Source organism: Paroedura picta, chromosome 17 (assembly GCF_049243985.1).
Source record: "Paroedura picta isolate Pp20150507F chromosome 17, Ppicta_v3.0, whole genome shotgun sequence".
NCBI classification, from domain to species: Eukaryota; Metazoa; Chordata; class Lepidosauria; order Squamata; family Gekkonidae; genus Paroedura; species Paroedura picta.
In genome coordinates, this window is record NC_135385.1 from 10,698,723 (window position 1) to 10,715,914 (window position 17,192).

Sequence of the window (17,192 nt, forward strand, 5' to 3'; positions counted from 1 at the left end):
CTGGCAACGGCAGAACACCACTGAACTTCTCTGGCCTTGGAAACTCAGCGAGGGTGCCATAAGAAGGATGTGCACACAAAAAGAGAGAGAGAGATCCATGGGGCTAAGCACCGTTTCAACAGATCTTTCGCCCACCTGCACAACCAAGAGGTTCCAATGATTCTCACAGACATAATTTGGCAATGACTAGCGGCTAGCAGCCTTGGGACAGGACCCGGGGCCAAAAACAGCTGGCGCCATCGCAACCTATGAAGGTATGCGTGGCTGAGTTTGCATGCATAAGAGATGGGGAGGATGCGCCTGTATTTCTACAGTAATAATCGAACCATCTGCTTTGCAGGTGATGGAAGAATCTCCGGCAGAGGTGTCTAATTCAGGAAGAAAAAAATGTCTTTTAATTTAAGTAGACGCCGAATGAATCCGTGCATGCTCAATAAGCCGTTTAATGAGGGAAACCGCCTAGTGCCAATTTCCAACGGAATAACAAACAAGCCCTGGTGAATTACCCCTGTTTCAGTAAACTTCATCGGTGTATAATGGAACAATCTGCATCAGAACAAATTAGGATAAAGAATACTTATTTATTCATTGCTCCGGGCGGCTTATTTATTGCACCACTTACAAGAGGTCTACAGTAATAGTGGGAAAGTAGCTATTACTAATGACACGAAATTCCTCTTCAAAAGAGGTTGCAATCCTTGCCAATGGCCAAAATGAGATGGAATTGGCAAACACTGGGTGTCCTCTCTGTCTCCCAGAACGTGCGGTAGCAAATGCTCATGCCGTTCAAACTACAATCACCATTTAAAGTTTAAATACGAAGTAAACAGGCAGTCATGTGCATACTGTGCAGGAAGATCTCAGAAGAGTTGGGTTTTATACCCCACTTTTCATTGCCTAAAAGAGTCTCAAAGTGGCTTACAATTGCCTTCCCATCTTCTCCCCACAACAGACACCCAGTGAGGTAGGTAAAGCTGAGAGAGCTCTGACAGCACTGCTTGGTCAGAACAGCATTATCAGGGCTGTGAATAGCCCAAGGTCACCCAGCTGCCTGCATGTGGAGGAGCAGGGAATCCAACGGCTTGCCAGTTTAGAAGGAGCTGCTCTCACCCAGTGCACCATGACGTACAGTATAGGATATTCACAATTACTGAAAGAAATTACTAAAAAAAAATTATGAAGTGATAAACCAGTCAGTACAAGATAACCATTCATAGGAAACATCCAATGTCTTAGTCTGAATTTAAACCTGAGGGCGGTATTGTCTGCAGTTTGTGTATGGGAAATGCTTCGTTTTGCAAGAGCTGAGTCTTGACATCTATTAAAGGAGTTCAGTTTGTGAACCCAATTCACTGTAATTTGGATTCACAAGCAAAAGTGGTGTAATATTCATTATCCTAATTTGTTCTGATGCAGATTGTTCCATTATACACTGATGAAGTTCATTGAAACAGGGGTAATTCACCAGGACTTGGTTGGCTATTCCGTTGGAAATTGGCATGCTCCTGTTGGGAGGTTCCCTCACTAAATGTGTACTGAGCCTGCACAGATTCATTTGGTGTTTACTTACTACATTCTGTGTACTTTGTCCTTTGGCTACTTCTAATTTAAGGTGCGATCCAGCTGCAACTGACTCAACAGCAGCCACGGGGTGTTCAAGCAAAATATGAGGCAATATGAAACCGAGAACTGTCAAGAATTCGGTTTCCAACACAGGGACCCAAAGCAGTTTACTCATCATTTTCCTTTCCTCCATTTTATCCTCACAACAACCCTGCGAGGTTGGTTAGGCTGAGAGTGTGTGACCCGCCGAAGGTCACCCAGCAAACTTCCTTGGCAGAGCAGGGATTTGAACCTGGACCTCCTAGCCTAATAATTTAACCACGGTGTGTTTTGGGCCATCGACTTGCTTTGAACTTACAGTGATCTGATGAATTATCGACCTCCGAAACACGCTATTCTTAAAAGTCTTGCTCAGAACTTGCAAACGGAAGGCCACGGCTTCCTTTATTCTAGGCTTTCTCAACCAGGGTTTTGTGAAATCCTGGGGTTTCGCAATGGTCCCAGAAGAATTTCACTGATTGAGTGGGAGTTAATTTTTAAAATATTTAAATCTGCAGAATGACTATGAAACAATAGTCATTGCATAATCTGGTTATTTACTAATATTAATTTTAAGAAATCAGTGAACGGATGAGAGATTCTTCTGTTTCTGTTTTGGAGAGGGGGAAAGTTAATTGGAGGTACTTGACAGGTGGATCGTGACAGGTAAAACCTGGAAGCAAAGCTTGAAATGCCACTGAAATATCTTGCAGCAGGGAGTTCCAAAAATTAATGCCACCTATAAGGCAAATTGGACTGAGTAGCCAGTTACTTTGGGGGGATCAGCCTGAGGTTCTCCGGAGAGACTAAAACGGAAGAGAAGGAGGGGGAGAAGCTAATAGCCACACCTTGGCTTGCACGGAAGAAAGCAGGCCGAAACGCAAAGGGAGCAGACGTAGAAAACATCAAGGATTTGGGTGCGGCCAGGTAAAAAGACTTCTCAGATCTCTGGCTCCCTGAACTGCTGATCCCCATGATGTCTAAAATGGACATCAGAGAGAGAAAATGACCACAGACACCGTGACGACATAGGAGGTGTTTAAGAAATGAATTTCTGGTGCGACCGATAGCAGAATTAGCTTCCCACCCCCTTCCCACCCCTGCAGCCCAAATCGCTCGAATAGTGCATCACCCAGCACCGTGCATCACGCTGCAACGGAAGGTCAAGAAACCCCTTTGCAAAGGACTAGCTTGGTGCCACAGAGGGAGCCAGCCAGCGGATGAAGAAACGCTACGTAGGGTAAGAAGGACATGAATTACGTTCTGTCCGGAGGCTTCCCAGAAGCCGCAAATAGCCTACTGGTTCCAGGCCAACACGGAGGCAGGAATGTTTGCAGCGCTTTCCACTCGGAGACGACAGAAATAAAGAGAGCCGAAGCCATCGGGACGGCGAGGCCTAGAGCTTTAGGAAGCCCCCCAAGATGATCAGCCTCAGGGTCGCACCAGGCGTTACAACTTACACGGAAGAATGGGGTATCTTACCTGAACCCTTATCTATTTATTGCTCTGAACACTTATTTATTTATTAGATTAGATAGATTTTTAGACCGCCCGCCTGGCAAGCCAGCTCAAAGTGGTGTATAAAGTAGTGTTAAATACAGTGGTTAAAACAATAAATGGTTACATGAGTTTAAAACTAACACAGGTTAAAGCACCCAAGCTTCCTGTGACGGAGGCCAGCGATTTCGGGACACGCGTTCCCTGCAGACACTACGGTGATGCCTCCTAAATTCTTCAGAAATACTTCCCGTTCCTCTGAAGTGGACAAAAGCCACGAATGACGCTTAAGTTTGGGCAGAACGTGGGTGCCAGGAAACACATTGGATGACGCTGTGGTGCACAGGAGAGCCACGTTGAGAATCTCTTTAACACTGCCTGAAACCACTCCATAAAAGCCAAATGCTGTTATTACGGTTTCCACTGCAACCCAATAAAGAAATCATAGAATCATGGAATTGGAAGGGACCTCCTGGGTCATCTAGTCCAACCCCCTTCACTATGCAGGACACTCACATCCCTCTCGCTCATCCACTGTCACCTGCCACCCCCTTGAGCCTTCACAGAATCAGCCTCTCCGTCAGATGGCTCTCCAGCCTCTGCTTAAAAATCTCCAAAGAAGGAGAACCCACCACCTCCCGAGGAAGCCTGTTCCACTGAGGAACCGCTCTGACTGTTAGGAACTTCTTCTGGAGGTTTAGACGGAATTTCTTTTGAATTAATTTCATCCCATTGCTTCTGGTCTGTCCCTCCAGGGCAAGAGAGAACAACTCCCTTAAGAGACAACTGAAGCTGAGAATGAGCACTCTGAAAACGCAGAATAAAAGATAAACGTGAGCACGTTTAAAACTTGCTTCTCCTGCCAGATTTCAAGGCCCAGAAGCAATCGCCCTCTGGCCCAAGGGGTGCCCACAATCTTGAAGCACCCCAGAAAAACAAAGTTCTCCGGGCCTTTTTGGGTAAGCCAAGCTCCGTGGAGAAATTATAAATCCAACACGACTGCACAGAAAACATTACGAACGCTGCGGCCACACACAAGCTGTCCATCACGGGTACATATATTTTTAAATCATTATTTAAAATACTCACTGACAGTCGGAAGCCGTCGGCTTGTAATAAAACGGGGGGATTTCCGCTTCGTATTTTGCTTTCGCGGCGTTGTTACCGGTGGAAGCCATAAACTGCAAAGAAGAAAAGAGAGAGTCTTGCGTTCACCCTGTTTTATTTATTCATCACAAAAATTAGCTCCCAGAGCAGCTACGGTAATGCAGCTCTATCCAAGCTACTTGAACAATCACAAGGTCTGCTAAGAAGGGGGGCGACGACACAGCAGGACTTGCTAGGGTGGCCAACTTGTTTGGGAAATCATAGAATCATAGAGTTGGAAGGGGCCATACAGGCCATCTAGTCCAACCCCCTGCTCAACGCAGGATCAGCCCTAAGCTGGAAATTTGGTGGTGGGGGGGAAACCTCAAAAGGAAAGGTTTGGGGAGGAGAAGGACATCAACTGAATCTAACCTCCAAAGCAGCCTTTTTTCTACAGGGAAACTGATCTCCGCTATCTGGACGTTGGTTGCAATTCCAGGAGATCTCCAGGCCCCACCTGGAGGTTGGCGACTCGAGAACCCGTTCACCCATTCACCCGCCCCTCCGCCATCTCCCCTGCTAACGTGATTTATCAAGTTCTAGACCAAGGGTAGTCAAACTGCGGCCCTCCAGATGTCCATGGACTACAATTCCCATGAGCCCCTGCCAGCAAACGCTGGCAGGGGCTCATGGGAATTGTAGTCCATGGGCATCTGGAAAGACGCAGTTTGACTACCCCTGACTATGCAAACCGCCCTGGGACGGGCAACCGAGAGGGGCGGTCTACACATCCCAAAAATGAATAGATTAAAAAGGAATAAGGCAGCAAATGTGCAGGATTTCTCACACGTGTATGGGGAAGCGGCCGCCCGCAGCCCCCTTCCTTTGGGCCTGCTCCGAAACGTTAACACGTTAACAGGTATTCGTGCTCTTGGCCTCCTTTCAGGCCGTCCCCGGTAGAAATGATCAACATTTCCCTCCGAGGCGCCCTTCTGAGGCGTGGCGCAAAGGAAGCGGGCAGTAACGAGGTAGTAAAGCGCTGAGGCGGCCAAAGAGAAAAGCTAGCGCTGCACGCAAACGCCGAGGAGAATTTGTAAGCTATTTCATCAATTTATTTACTTATACCACACTTTTTCCTTGCGGGGAAAACAAGGCGAATTACACAGCAGTCCCTGATGGGCTATACTTATAGACCACTGGGATTTTTCTATGCCCTTCCGTGGAACTACGTGATTCGCCATTCCTACCACAGGTAGAAATGGTGTAGCCACCTACAGTTGCCAACCGCCAGGTATGGCCTGGCCACACACACACACCTCGAATTACAACCGATGCCTAGTCAACAAGAGGCCAGTTCTCCTGGAGAAAAGAGGCACTTTGGACAGTCAACTGTACGGCAGGGGCAGGCAAACTGTGGCTCTCCAGATGTCCATGGAGGACTGCAACCCTCCCCACTCCCAAAATGGCCAGTGATGGGCCGGGAGGGGGTGGGAAGGGGAGGCGGGAGTGTAAACATCTCTGCCTCCCCACCATATTCTGCACGAGCATGCAACTTCTGGGGTTTCTGGAAGCCTGAAGAATGTCTCAAGGGTTTCCCAACGGTAAAATGTTGAGAAAGTCTACTCTAAACCCATCGGATTCTTGGCCTGCCTCCTTCCAGTGTGACCTAGGCTGGTATAACCTGCATCCAGAGCTGAGAGAGGAAAGGGAAACCTCCAGTTTCTTTTTTAGATATCTGCTCTGTCTTCTAAACTGGATGCTTCCACATGGACATCTGCCCCACCTCCTCGCCCTGCAGCCCTCCTCTGAATATCGCCCAATAAATCGGTAACCATTTTTTAAAAATATCTTTAAAAATAATTAACTCTCACTCATTCGGGAAACCCTTCCAGGCCGTTCCGAAACCCCGTAAGTTTCACGGAACCCTGGTTGAGAACCCCTGGTGTAAATACATGTGAAAGGTGTCCGGGGAGCTGATATTCTCACATCTTTGGGTCCCGTGGAGTCACCAGACTTCTCCACTTGCACAGATGGCAAGAAAAGTCAAAGGCAGCCAAAGACATTCAGCGGTTATTACATCTTTGTCCGCAGAGAAGGCTCATCAACCCGTCCCGTCCTCGTGCCTGGACCCCGGGGGAAATTTGGAAGGCTGCGAGGGAAGGCAGAATTAAATCTCTCGCCCTGAGGTCAGCTTGAGCATCCGCTGATGTCACAGCAAGCTGACGGCGAGAAAGGCAGAGCTGGCACAGCGAAGGGCAGAGAGAGATTCTCGGATGGGTGCATTATGAGCTCGGCAGCTGCGTATGCTGCGTACGGAGAACGTACCTCGATCTGTCCATTGTCCCATTCGTCCAGGCGCACGGACTTGATTTTACTGACTTGCGGGATGTTGCGATGGATCCCCGAACAGTTCAAGCAGATAAACACGCCCAGCGTGTAAGACGCCCAATCTGGATCTGCAGAGGCAAACCACAGAGAATTTGTCCAGAAATGCAGTTTCACAACGTAAGACTCGGAGCAAAGGGGACGGCATGTAAGAAAACAACAGCATTTCCATAGCCAAAGGAAAAGGGTCTTTCTTTAATGGTGGAATAAAATGAACCTTGTAAATGCGCCGTTTCGTTTCCAAGGAGTCTGTGATTTATATAAAATTTTGCTGGCCCCGACCACATATGCATGCCGTTCTGAGGTTTTTTCCTGGGACTTTCCTGCCAAAGACGGTCAGATAAACGCAAACCTGACCACCTTCGATGTTTTCCCAGGTTCGTGACCCCAATTCCGCAGTGGCTGATTAAGAAATGGGGCCGGTTAATGAAAACCCTTGCCTTCCTGCCAGCAGAATTTGCACACTGCTCAGAACAGAGAAGATAATTAAGACGCGCTTGATACAACTCAAGTACGCTCTCAAGGAAACACCGAAAAGACAATGTGGGAGAGATCACCAAAGAGGTGATTAAAGCAGCAGGCACCCCTAAACCGGGTGGATTGTCACAAATCCTGCCCTTCCTCGGAAATACCCTGGAAAAGCAGTGATCCTGGATTCAGCAGATCCTGAAAGCCAGTTTGGGACAATGGTTGTGTACAATTCTCGCCAGGCCCCTTGGCAGCTGAATGTTTGGACGTCTGCTCTTGGGAGGGGAAAGCCCCAAAGGGACCGCCTCTCTGCAGCCGTTCTCCATTCTAGTAACACCAACCAGCTAAGGACCCCTGGATCTAAAGAGACACGCCTGGCCTCAACCAAAGCTGGAATCTTCTCGGCCTTGGCTCCTGCCCGGTGGAATGAGCTTCCACCGCGGTGATCAGGGCCCTGGCGGACCTTGTCCAGTTCTGCTGGGCCTGCAAGATGGAGCTCTTCCGCCAGGTCTACGGTTGAGGCCAGCTGAGCATCTGAGTAATATTTGTGTATATCAGGAGTGGCCAAACTGTGGCTTAATGCGTCCATGCGCGTTCAGACTAGATGGGGCCGAGGGTGGGACTTCCGTAGATCTCAGCCCAGGAGCAAAGAAGGTGCTTGCTACCGTATCCAGATGTCACTGTTGAGGGCCAGTCGGAGCTTGACAGCACGCAACAACCCTCTGCGCCTTTCAGAAGGGCGATTTCACCTCTCCGGTGTTGGTCTGAAGCAGCAGAATAAAGTTTGGGGCCAGGGGCCCCTTTAAGACCAACTGGGTTTTATTCAAGGTATAAGTTTCCGCGTGCATGCACACTTCTTCAGGTACACCAGTTAAGAGCGGCAGCATCTAATCTGGTGAGCTGGGTTTGATTTTCTGCTCCTCCACAGGCGGCCAGCTGGGTGCCCTTGGGCTAGTCACAGTCCTGATGGTGCTGTTCTGATCGAGCAGAGCTGTCAAAGCTCTCTCAGCCTCACCCGCCTCACAGGGTGTCTGTTGTGGGGAGAGGAAAGGGAAGGTGACGAAGGGGAAGGTGGGGAGAGGAAAGGGAAGCCCCTTTGAGGCTCCTTCGGGTAGAGAAAAGCAGGGTATGAAAGCCAACTTTTCTTCCTCTACAATGAAACAAAATTTCTTCTACCATTACATATAGAGAGAGTGCCGACAAACCTCCCCCAAAAATGAATTATTAGCTGGAGGGGGCAGTTTTATTGGTTTTAATGTTTTTTTTTATCTGTATGTTTTTAAAATCAGTTGTTACCTACCCTGAGCTGACCAGGGAAGAGCAAGTTAAAAATAAAAAAATATTATTATAATTAAAGTTGCCAGGAAGTGCTAGTTGTTGCATAAGAAACTGGGTGATTATAGCTGAGATAGGATTAAGGCAGATAAGACACATGAAGGCAGTAAATTAGCATAGTAAATTACTGATCTACTGAGAATACAAGAATAAAATTTGAGTCCAGTGACTCCTTGAAGATCAGCAAAATTTAGTTTGGGAGTATGTGAGAACTGAGTGACTTAGCATGTGTAGTGAGATAAGAAGCTGATATTTCTGTTAAGTCCAGGGGGCTCCATTGTCCCGAGTGCTGTAATAGCATTCTCCCATTGTGTTTTAGAATTTGCAATAAAACAGCTAGTCTTAGGTCCCCCACTGAGTGCCCTGGCACATGTTAGAAAGACCATGGGCAAAGCAAGGTAGCCAGAATAAAGCCTCACAAAGCAAGTTATTACGATTAACCCACAATATCAGCCAGCAGGCAGGAAAATGCACAGGATGGAGCAGAAGGGCCATGTGAGAGGAAGGGGAAGGCTTCCAGGTGGGTTTTAGCCAGAGCTTATAATTGCCATGAGCCACTGCCAATTGGCCATGCTGGCAGGGGCTCATGGTAATTGTGGTCTGTGGACATCTGGAGAGCCATGATGCTCTTGATGCTTGGGGGGCAGCAGTGGGAGGAGTTTCTGGAGTTCTGGCCCCACTGGTGGACCTCCTGCTGAAACCTGGGTCTTGGCCTCTGTGTGGCACCCAGCACTGGGCTGGACGGGCCCCCGGCCTGATCCAGCATGGCTTCTCTTACGTTTTTATGTCTAAACAGCCAAGAGGTTTCAGAGGAAACATCTCTCTGCAATTTCTGTTTAGCCCGCGCAAACCAAATTTCTAAATTTTAAAAAATAATCTATCCTCTACTCAGTGATGACGATAGACAGCCCTCCTAAATGGGTCACAAAATCTAGATGGGGGGCTACCCGAAGCGACAGTGTACACTTCTATTAGTAGTAAAACCGGAAAAGTTCTCAAAGAGAGAGACTGGGGATCACCGTTCCCCCCCCCCCTCTACGAAGTAATCATGATATTTGAGCTTGTCCAGATATCCCATTTTAAAAACTGCAAGGAAGTAGGCAGAGGGGGAGGGACAGCTGGTGGTGCAAGGGGAGGAGGGGAAAGCAAGCAATGAAGCCAAGCAAAAGATGAAAAAGTGTGTGTGTTTTTTTTGGGGGGGGGTGGGATTCCCCCCTCTTTTGCGAGCATGCTATGGAGAGGGTACTCGGAAGAGAAGGCAGAAAACGACCCCTACGCCCCTTTTATAAGGCCGGGCGATGTTAGCGGTCCAGAGGTCCCTTGTTCTGGCTGGGAAACACCTGTCTCAGAGACCCTCTGCCAAATGGAGCAGACCCTGGCCCAGTCGATCCTGCGTCTCCCCCTCGGCCTCTGTGCTGCCCCCCACGGCCACCTTTACGGGCCGTCCAGCTGGCATCCCCGTTCCCTGGTCCGCCCCTCCGAAATCTGGCCACGGGCACTGCGGTCTACCGGCTCCAAAGCAGCTTGCCTATGACATCAGCCGCTACAACTCAGCCGGGGAAAGGCCGGGAAGGGCAGGAGTGACGCCATCCCCCCCCCCAGCCCCCTTCCTGGCAGAACCGGCTCTTGCTCCCTTTCACCCAGAAGGCCAACTTGACTTTGGCCTCTTCAGACTCTCCCTTGCACCTTGCCCTTGGCAGGACTGACGGCCAGGTGATTTCTCATTTCAGGAAAGGTGGGGGTGGGGGTGGGGGAGGAGGGTCTGCGTCCTGGGGGGTGCCAGGAACCCTATCTCAGAGATCCTGGGTCGCCTGGGTGGAGGACGTCTCGGACACTGGCCAGTCCCACCCAGCAGGGCTCCAAAGCAAGGAAAACGGAGTCCCTTCCCACGCCGCCCGTTCAGTGCTTGCATGAAGGTGGATGGAAGCCCACCCCCCACCCCCCAGACATAATTCCCATCAGACAGAGCAGACCCCCTCGGATTGCTTTAGAGGGAGGGTCTCTCCTTCCCTGAGCACTTGAGGGCAGGGTGGGAAAGGGGGGGGGGGTTCCCTGTCTCACCCTCGCCCGGGTTCCTCTTTCTCCCTTGCAATTTGGCAACAGAGGAGGCGAAGGGGGGATGGAGGCACCCAAGAGGGGGGGGGGGCTTCCGCTGAGCCCGGGCATCCCTTTGATCTTGACCAGGGGTGGGGGGGGCGCAAGGGAAAGTTGGGGGGGGAGAGAGAAAGCGGCGCAGGGCGGAGGGGGCGTTGGCCAAAAAGGAGCACAGACCCCCCCACCCCACCCCACCCCCCCTTCCCCCTTACCTGGAGCCGCGCAGTCCGCACACGCGCCGTTGCCATCTTTGGGGAGCAGCGCCAGCAGCGCCTTGTGGCCCTTCTCCTTGGCCATGGGGCTGCTCGGGGCGGGAGGGGGGGGCGGCTGCCTTTCAGTGGGGCGGGATCGGCGGGAGGGCGGCCGGGAGGGACTGAGGACCCCCCATGCAGCTCGCCTAGCAGGGCACGGCGGCGGAGCCTCCTCGGCGCAGCATCATCACTCCCTCCCTCCCGGCGGGCTCCCGCCTCCGCTGCCTCCTGCCGCCGCCGCTGCCGCCGCGCCGAGGCCGGTTCCGCATTCCCAGCCCAGCCTCCGCCTCCGCCCCGACGGCGACCCCTGGCGGCCGACGCCCGCCCTCGCAGCCCTGCTCTCCTCTCGCTTGCCTGCTGATTTGGTTTTTTTGGTTTTGGGGGGGGGCCCACTGGAGGTTGGCAACCGCCTTCGGTGGAAGGTCTGGCTCCAGAGCGGGATCGGGGCTACTCGATCCGGCGCGGTTGTGGGTTCCCTTTCCGTAACCTTTCTGCCTACGCAACGGCAGTCATAGAATCCTAGAGTTGGAAGGGACCTTCTGGGTCATCTAGTCCAACCCCCTGCACTGTGCAGGACACTCACATCCCAATCACAAATCAAGAACAGAGTGCAAGGGGAAGACGTTTGCAAAATGCCGAATCATAGAATCTTAAGAGTTGCAAGGGACCTTCTGGGTCATCTAGTCCAACCCCCTGCACTGTGCAGGACACTCACAACCCTCTCGCTCATCCACTGTCACCTGCCACCCCCTTGAGCCTTCACAGAATCAGCCTCTCCGTCAGATGGCTCTCCAGCCTCTGCTTAAAAATTTCCAAAGATGGAGAACCCACCACCTCCCGAGGAAGCCTGTTCCACTGAAAAACCCCTATCAGGAAGTTCTTCCAGAGCCATTCTTGGTAGCCATTCTAGTAGAGGCGTCCCCCCCCCCTTTCTCCCCGATGCTCTTCCGTGGGGCCTTCTGATTTTATCTACTGAAAGGTACAAATGTGAAGGTGCTTTATTCTGATTCAGACCACTGGCGCATCGAGATCAGCATAGTCTGCTCAGGCCAGCAGCTGCTCTGCAGGGTCTCAGGTGGATGTGGTTCACATCCTCTACCCCCTGGTCCTTTCCAGCTGGAGATGCTGGGGATTGAACCTGGGACCTTCTGCTTGCCAAGTAGAGGCTCCGCCACTGAGTGGAACAGGCTTCCTCGGGAGGTGGTGGGTTCTCCATCTTTGGAGATTTTTAAACAGAGGCTGGAGAGCCATCTCACAGAGAGGCTGATTCTGTGAAGGTTACAATGGAAGAGCAACAGAGTTGTGACTGTCCTGTATAGTGCAGGGGGTTGGACTAGATGACCCAGGAGGTCCCTTCCAACTCTAGGATTCTATGATTCTATGATTCTAAGTCTACTGATTAAGTTTAACTAACATTCACCAAAACGATAGCTACATGTTTATACATTTCCAAGGCAACGAGCCACACGTCCGAAAACAGAAATAGGATTTAAGAACATGGTTTTTTAAAAAGAATTAATCAACACCAAACGTCACGAACTATCAAAATACACTCTGCCCTTAAGAGATTCCGTCTCCTAGGACTGTACACAAAGATCTCGGGAGGAGTCCGCAGTGAGTCACGTGAGCGTAGTAATTAATCTACTAGGGGTGGGCATTTTGGGGGAAAAAATAGGGTCGAAAGTCCCTTTTTAGTTTTCTGCAGAAGTTTATTGATTCTTCCTTTCTCTGTGTGTGTGTGTGTGTTTTTCGCTCCCTGTCCTCTCCGTTGCTAAGGTGCAGGGGCTGCCAAGAGAAATTTATATCTTGCAATAAAATCAAATAAAACCAGGGAGCGTTTCCAACCTTCTGAACGGAGACGTCAGGAAGGGCAGGGCTCTGTCCGTATTAGCCAAGATTGTTACCGATATCGGGAACAACGTGATTTATAGAGCAATTTCTGGCTTAGCAGCGCCGGCCACGGCTATAGCAGCTTCCAGACCAAGAGGGAAGATAAGACACATCCAACCCTGCTTTGCAAGAGCTGGAAGCTGGCCCGAATCATCTCAGGGTACAGCTTCATGCCGGAGGTTTGTGAGTTTTCCCCAGCTTCCCAGAACTGTACTAGCGGGTGCTCCAAGTTTGGAAACATCCTTGAGGACTAGCACCTTGTTGGGGCGTCTTCATTGTTGCTGGAACTGAAAAACTGAGAGTCTCAGTGCCTTCTCTGCGGTGGCCCCACCTTGTTGAGGCAAGGAAGGCTCCTGCTGGTTTTAAATGGTTTGCTGTTTTCTTTTGTTGCTTTTTAATTGGAATCCACCTTGAGCAGGACTCTGAAAAGGTGGCCCAGAAATACTGCAAGCGAATAAATAAATAAAATCCCCAAACATAGAAAACCAGCTGCTCAGGGAGAAGAGCCCGGTTCCCTGCCACACTACTTTTCTACAGGCAGAGTATTCCACCATCATTTGCCATCTGAGTCCAGAAACAGGTTATGCACAGTTTGCAAGAACGAAGCCTCGGCACATTTTAAACCCAGAGCCAAGTACTGGCATTTAATTTTTTTTTAAAGAGTTCCTCCGTTTTCCCCCGACTTCAGAAAATTCCATCTTCACACCCTCTCAGCAAAGGTGCCGAGAAATTTCACCTAAATTTGTAAGCCAGTTTGAAGATGCCAGCTTGCTTAAAGGTGTTTCAAACGAAGCAGGCATGAGCTGAAATGGGGGGGAAACCCATTTTTATTTAAATCTAGATCCTGTTGCCTCCACGTCTGCATTTTTGGAAAACGTCCTGATCTTTGCTTCTTGGATCTGAAGCACCGATCTGTCCGCCCGCAAAACCTGGATTGCAAAACCCACCTCCCTGCTTTGCAATGTTTTTACTGTCGTGGTCTCCCCAAGGAGGCGAGCGTCAAAAAGCGCCCAGCGCCAGAGAGAGAGAGAGAGAGCTCTTGGTGGTAGAAACAGCTTCTTCCCTTCTGCTCCCTGCCAGTAACCTGATCTCTTCTTGCTCCAAGGCGCTTCCTTCCAGGAACGGCTCCCGGGCACATGGGAGCCAATCGATGTCTCCTGCACAGCGTCTCCGGAGAGCTGAGCCAAAAACTGAAAACAACGATCCTTGAGCAGCCGGGAGAGGTTGGAGTGATGCTCCATACAGCATGGGAAGGGAAGGTGGCATGGCTTGCCAACTCCAGGCTGGGAGATTCCTGGAGGTCTAGGGGTGGGGCTCGAGAAGGGACCTCAGTGGGGCAGGATGTCCTATCGCCCCCCCCTCCAAAGCAGCCTTTCTTCCTGGGGAGTAGATCCCTGCAGGATGAAATCAGCCGTCATTTCAGATCTCCAGGTCCCGCCCAGAAGTTGGCAACTACCGGCAAGCCATCCCCAGTGCCTTTCTCGAGCAAAAAACGGCCCGGACAGAACATGGCTGGCGTTGGAAATTTTCACAGAAGCCAGGACTCGGTGACTGAAACCCAGCTCCCAAATCAGCTGGGTCTATGTTCTTTATCAGGTTGCCACATTCGGGCTGCAAGATGCCTGGAGGTTTTGGGATTCAGGGAGGGGCGGCCAAACTGTGGCTGACTGGACAGCCACGGACTACAATACCCATGATCCCCTGTCTCCAAAGCAGAAATGTTCTCCAGGGGAATTGATCGCTGTCACCTGGCGATCCGCTTTAATTCCAGAAGATTTCCAGGTCACGCCTGGAGGGTGGCAACCCCAGCTTTTAGCCTTTCCAAGTTTCCTACAGTGCTGTTTTTCTGGGGCAGGTTCTCAGCCAGCCTATGCCCCAAAACCCCCCAGCCAACGCCCCGTTACCAGGCCGAGCAGGGTCACAATGGGGGGGGGGGGCCTCGTAACAGGGGAGGGGTGCAAAAGAACCACCAGCTCCTTGGCAGGTGGCAAAGAATGCCAGATTGGCCAGAAAAGTCAACTTTGAGCTGAAAGATGTCCGTGTCCGGTGGCACCTCCTCTGCTCACTTCCCTGTCGCTTCCCAGATCTATCTCCCAGTTGGGGCTGTGGCTCAGTGGCAGAGCCTCTGCTTGGCTTGTGCAAGATCCCCGGTTCGATCCCCACCAGCATCTCCAGCTAAGAGGACGAGGCAGGAGAGGAGGGAAAAGAGCTCTGCTTGAGACCCTGGAGAGCTACAGAGAGGGCCAACGGCACAGTAAAAGAGCCACTGCTTGGCACGCAGAAGGCCCCCGGTTCAATCCCGGCCATCTCCAGTTCAAGGGACCAGGCAGGAAGGGATGGGAAAGAGCTCTACCAATGAGGAACAGAGTCTGCTTCAGTGGAAGGCAGATACAGGTGTCCAGGGGACTAGATACTGATTTATGCTGACCTCAGTCCTTGGCTGTCATTTATGCAGTTTTCCCCTTCTCCTTCCTGGTTTTCCTGGCTTTTTTACCCACTCTTTCTCCTTCCCAGAATGCCGCTACCACACGGCTCTCTCTTGCTCTCTCCCTCTCTCTGTTCTGCCTGCCAAACTTTCCGAGCTGATTGCAGACTCCATCCCCTCTTACAGGCGGGACATCTGGGTGCGTGACATATCTGAGCTCCTCTGACTGGCTGGTTGCAGCTGGAGCAGGCGGGGGGGCCAAGTCCGTGCCAGGGTGGCAGAAGTCACGGGGCATGCCCCCCCTCCCCAAGAAGAAGAGATGTCCTGGAAATCCAGGCAGCCTGGCCTGACCGGCTAGCTGCCAACTGGGCTCTCTTGGGTATGTCATTTGCCCACGAGAGCGGGACGTGCCAGGAAGATACGTTCATCCTTCACTCTTGTCCGACTCACGCCTTCAACGAGAACGTCTCTCGGAGGAGAAGGTTAATCCCATGAAAACCGGGCGGCAGCCTGGAAGAGGAAAACCGCACCAAGGAGCCGAACGCGAGACCCGTCAGCCTGAACAATTCCGGACGGTTCTGTGTGCCAGTGCAAATGCTCGGCCCGTAAGAAGAAGAGTTGGTTCTTAAATGCCGTTTTCCTATAAAAAATTAGTCTCAAAACATTTATTGGGTGATAAGACCATATAAGGCCATGTCAACCTGCCCCCCCGTCCCAAAATGGCCAAGGGTGGGTCTGGAGGGTCTGGGGTGGGGCCGTGGCTGGGCGTGTCCACAGCTGGCATCCCAACCAAATTGTGCACCATCTCACCACTTCTGGGGTTTCTTGAAGCCTGAAGGAAGTTTCAGGGGTTTGTCAACGGTAAAAAAGTTGAGAAAGGTTAGTCTTACCCAACACCCTAACCCAGGGGTTTCGGAGCCTGTGGCCCCTCTGGAAGTTTGACATGGCTTGACGGGCACAGCCACGAAACAGCAGCCACAAAATGGCCACTGATTGTCGAATGGCTGCTGCAGCTTCCCTTCAGTCACACCAGAGAGGTCCTTGCACTCCACTCTGGAAGCAACGGCACCGCCAATCAAATCTCCGACAGCCAATCAGAAAGTTCACTGGGCAAAACCCGCACCTGGCCCCACACAGTTTCTAAAACCACTCGGAGGGCACTGGAGAAAGTGACAGAGGGCGCCACGGGGGGGACCCCTGCTCTAACCAATACCGGTTAGCGATTTCATTTGCTTTGCTGCAGGTTAGCGTGAAGGGGGCGTGGCCTTGCAAGTTTCCCCGTTATAATCGGGGACAAACAGGTAGACATTTTCCTTCTAGAAAATCTCAGCCGCAGCTGAGAATCAATTTCGCCATCTGCAGTGAATTACAAGCAAAATGCAGCTACGGTGTATACCTTTCCTAACCCTATGTTACACACTGGATACTTGCTTCCATTTTTTCGTATAACGATGTGTTTCAGAACAATGCGATTTTGTTTAGCAAACAATACTGCGTGTTTAAACATGAATCCTGATACACTGATACAATATCAGACAAGCCACCCATGTGCCATCAGTAAGTGCTCATTTAATGTTCCCTATATTTTTCTACTGTTCTGTGTTGTGTGTGTTGTTATCAGTTTATTATTGTAAAAAATAGGTTACCTGTATTGTTTCTGTCTTATGTGAACCATCTCGAGCCATTGGGGAGTATATAAAAATAATAATAACAATAAAAATAATAATAAACTTCGTGTTCCGAAACGATTTTCACCAGCGACAGGGATTCCCAAAAGCAAAGAGAGCTCTTCATAGGGGAAAACCACAAACGACTCCCAAATTTACCTATGCGACCAAAATCTCTATAACCAGGCATACATGCTAGCAAGGTGGCTTTATAGAGATTTCTATCACACCTCTCCACCACCCCAAAGTTCAGTTCACAAATAATACACAACTTTGTAACACAATGCATACAATTAGCAGCGCAGTACTAAATCCATGTTAAAAAAAAAAGAAACAGCAACAGTGGTTTTCTTTAAAAGAAACACAACGAGTAAGCAAGCAAACCTTAACACAGCACAATAAAAAGAACACAGCCTGATAGGTTGTCCAAAGCATAGCTCTTGGGAGACGGTGTTCCGTATTCAAGAGGCCACCGTCAAGAAGGCCTTGTCC

The 17,192-nt window shown here is 50.6% G+C and overlaps 1 protein-coding gene across 1 annotated transcript in view; it reads right to left on the minus strand.

Moving 5' to 3' along the window:
• ADAP1 (ArfGAP with dual PH domains 1) overlaps positions 1 to 10,983 on the minus strand; it is a 38,493-nt gene extending 27,510 nt beyond the window's left edge. The window contains exons 1-3 of the mRNA XM_077316774.1: positions 10,680 to 10,983; positions 6,511 to 6,641; positions 4,189 to 4,280 (exon numbers count right to left, since the gene is read on the minus strand). Coding sequence (XP_077172889.1) covers positions 4,189 to 4,280; positions 6,511 to 6,641; positions 10,680 to 10,764 — 308 coding nt within the window. The 5' untranslated portion in view covers positions 10,765 to 10,983. The remainder of the gene's footprint in view (positions 1 to 4,188; positions 4,281 to 6,510; positions 6,642 to 10,679) is intronic.
• Between the last annotated feature and the right edge of the window lie 6,209 nt (positions 10,984 to 17,192).